Source organism: Tigriopus californicus, chromosome 11 (assembly GCF_007210705.1).
Source record: "Tigriopus californicus strain San Diego chromosome 11, Tcal_SD_v2.1, whole genome shotgun sequence".
In the NCBI taxonomy this organism is placed as follows: domain Eukaryota; kingdom Metazoa; phylum Arthropoda; class Copepoda; order Harpacticoida; family Harpacticidae; genus Tigriopus; species Tigriopus californicus.
In genome coordinates, this window is record NC_081450.1 from 7,181,619 (window position 1) to 7,185,074 (window position 3,456).

The 3,456-nt window shown below is 40.3% G+C and overlaps 1 protein-coding gene across 2 annotated transcripts in view; it reads right to left on the minus strand.

The window, feature by feature from the left end:
* Positions 1-420: 420 nt before the first annotated feature.
* LOC131890125 (cleavage stimulation factor subunit 3-like) overlaps positions 421-3,456 on the minus strand; it is a 26,161-nt gene continuing 23,125 nt past the window's right edge. For both annotated transcript variants that reach the window (XM_059239404.1, XM_059239405.1), the window contains exon 13: positions 421-751. In XM_059239404.1, coding sequence (XP_059095387.1) covers positions 522-751 — 230 coding nt within the window. In that variant the 3' untranslated portion in view covers positions 421-521. The remainder of the gene's footprint in view (positions 752-3,456) is intronic.

Here is a 3,456-nt window from a genome sequence, read left to right on the forward strand (position 1 = left end):
GATAAGTACTATTTTTAATTGGTTATTTGTTATCGTTCCTTTACAGACTGACAATTTCTATGAGAATTTTGCTGTAGACTTTTCTACTAAACAGCTTGGGTTTCTGGATCATTCAACCTATATAATACCTCCAAGAATGAATGGATCCGTCGGTGGATCATACAAGCAAAAGGGCCCAAGATTAATAGTTCAAATCTGACGTATTAATGCGTTTTATGACAACAGATGCTCTTGGAAAGGAGCTCAAAAATGAGTTGCGAAAAAAAGCTTTGCTACTTCTCAGAAGAAGCCTTTACGGATAAGAAATTCTTTGTCAGATATTGGAACTACTGGGGAAAATAAGTTTCTGCCTTACTTTGTCAAAGTCACTCCTTCAAAGTTTGTTGAATATGGTTGCCGAATTCTAAACTGGTTTCAAAATTGTCCTCTTTTCACTTTTTATTAGCCAGAGATACGTTTCAATTTTGACAAAATAAATAGATGTCTCGTTCATCCATGTGGATTGGTGCTGATTAATTGGCTCATCGCATTCTCTTCTGTTGGCGTTTCCGGTAGATGTCGTTGATCGGAGCAGAAATATTGGAGGAGTCGTCATCCGACTCATCGGCCCCTCCGCCTGCGCCCCCTCCTGCCGGAAGGGCGGCACCACCCGACTTGCGTTTTCGGGATTCTTGGGGCCCATTGTCCACCGCCCACGTTGTTGAGCGGGCTGTTTCGAATTGTTTTGTACTGTGTCCATTGCTCTCAGCCACTGAAAGCGAAAAAATAAGGTGTTTTCTAGTTGATCATTTACATACATACTCTTCGAGCGAAGCTAAACTTCCCAAAAGCCCATCAATGGTTATTGCAATAAAGGTCGAAAACTCAGCCCAAGTCGATTCGCTCTGAATCGTGTCCATTAAGTAAAACGAGACTGCTGAATAATTGAAAAGAATAAATGATATGGCTTCTCTTCAAGTGCCGAGGTCGTATGTCACAACCCAGAGCCTGCCACTATTCCGCTGCATGTGGGTAGTATTGACTACTTCAAATGTACTAGTATCGAGATCCAGCACACATCGGTAGGTAAAATATTATATTTTTGGTTTAAAGCTATGCACACACACATATATCTTAGAGCAGGTGCATGTGGGTTAATTTCAATTGTAACGGAGTCCAAATATTTTTCAACGAATATATTGATTGTAAACAATTATCCACATTTTGCAAATCCTCATCTGATTTGCTTAAAATACCAGTGTATTTATCGTCAAATAGTCTCTGAGGCAAGCTTGCTTCAATTGCTTTATTTCACATTTGCCATGTTGAAGTGAAGAACTGTTGGAACATGATGTTCGGCATGTTTTGAATATGATCCCATTTTGGGCCATTTAATCTCATTTGCTACATCAATGGTTCATCAGAAAAGTGCTGGCTTACTCAAAGGTAGGTTTAGTTTTGAGCATTCTGGATGAGTTGTGAACGTTTTCTGTCTGAGCGTTTCAGCATTACAAAAATTATCCCCTTTTCCGCATGAGTTCAGTCCCAATTGAACAGTTAAACATTATATTCACCTTGCTCGTTCAAATGAACCATTGGCATTTTAAGAGCGTAGAGGCTTCCACGCCAGACAACGGATAGTAATAATGGCAAAGTTATGTTGGCTTTCCGTCTCATCAGCACGAAATGAAGCTAAAGTTTGAAATATTTTCGCTTTTGGTTCTGGTTTGGGCAGATATCTTTAGAGCCAAGGTGAAGCAACAAGTTAAGTTCCGCTAACAAAACGGCAAAATTGTTAGTTATCTGACAATCGATATCGTTTCATATCCGGTATGAAATGAAGTAATGATCCACAAATATGAAAATTGTAAAACGTTCAAGTTTGTACTGCATTTATGATATCCCTTTTCTAGTGCAGTGTTAGACAAAAAGTGAGAAAATTTGTGGCTGAAAATTACCATCTTTCAGGTACTCAGAGAATGAATCAACAATTTTCAAATGAACAGGAAAACGGAGCACAGCCTAGATGGATCCAGAAGCAGTTCTGATTAGGCATCCATTTTACATTTTGCAGATCCAATGTAAGTGCCATGATAACTATAATATTCATGCCTACTGAAAGGGAGACACTTCACATAATGCAGCTTCCTAAAAAAAGGCATCGCCATAACATACTCGGTTGGCATACCGTATCTAACGCCCCCAAAACATATGGCTTGTGGTGCTATTACTCCTCTAATTCATCACGATTGACTTCATCAGACTCTATCTCAACATTTCTTTGTCGACCTTCCTGCCATTGCTTGAAACGTCGTTCTCCAGAAGAAGTTGTCTTAAAATACAAGTTTCATTCCATTGTACGATGACCAACATATTTTGAAGCATCTTATCAAGCGTTGATGAAGATGTGACCAATCATGGCAAAACGTTCCAAAATGTATTGAGCTCCAAACTGACTCATGCATTCAACCGATTTGTCTCCTGAAACAAAAACCATTTCTCGAGTCAAACAAAAACCCAAGCTGTCAAGCTTTCCAGCGGTATTTTCACACGTTTGACATTGAAGCAAACTCATTCGTTTGAGATAGTATGATCATCAAGATAATTTGCCTGGCATATAAGTGCCATTTCCCAGGCTCCCTTCGAATGTCTCTTTGTGTGTGGCACTTATGGTATTGCGCATACGCACTGGTGCCTACAATACAATCGTCCAATTTTGTGGCTGCCACTTAGGTCGTCGTCAACTCACTCGACTCCATCTATTTTTGGGCGGCGACACACAGACCTATGATTCAAGGCCTCGGAAATGACTAGAAATCTCGGGCTCGAGCTTGATGTTACGTCTCGGAGTCATGGGATAGAATTCATAATTGCAGATTTTGCAATACTTGCACAGAATCAATGGCACCACAGGCTTGAAATCGCCTTCAAATTCGGCGAACTCTTTTGCGTCGTTACCATGACAACCACGGAGGAGTTCCGACGGATCTTCGCTGGTTTGGTAAGTGTACGTAATAGTACGGACAAGCATTAGTTTGTCTGACAATCGACGTCAATGGTCCATGTGCAAGAAATGTAGCTCATGGAAACATTTCATTTCCATTCTCGTCCCTGTCGATTCGTCTTCAATGCATTCATCCATCAACTTCATCCCAATAACATTGAAGATCAAATTCAATATCCGCTCAAGTTGGAACGAAACGTGTCAGATCTTGAGGTCAAGCACAATAACCTAACCGCGTGAGGAAAGAATCAAGGTTTCGACTCGTTCTGTGATCAACCAAAACTATAAATAAAAAGGCATGTTCAGCCATTTCCGTGGATAGCATGAATGAACACCTTAATGTTGATTGGAACGACTTTACTATCAATTGAGTGAATGATGATGTGACTTTCCCAAAAACACAAAATTGCATCCAATCGAAGCGCAAATCAGCCACATGGAGGACGAAACATCAATACCCGTCATAAAGAATG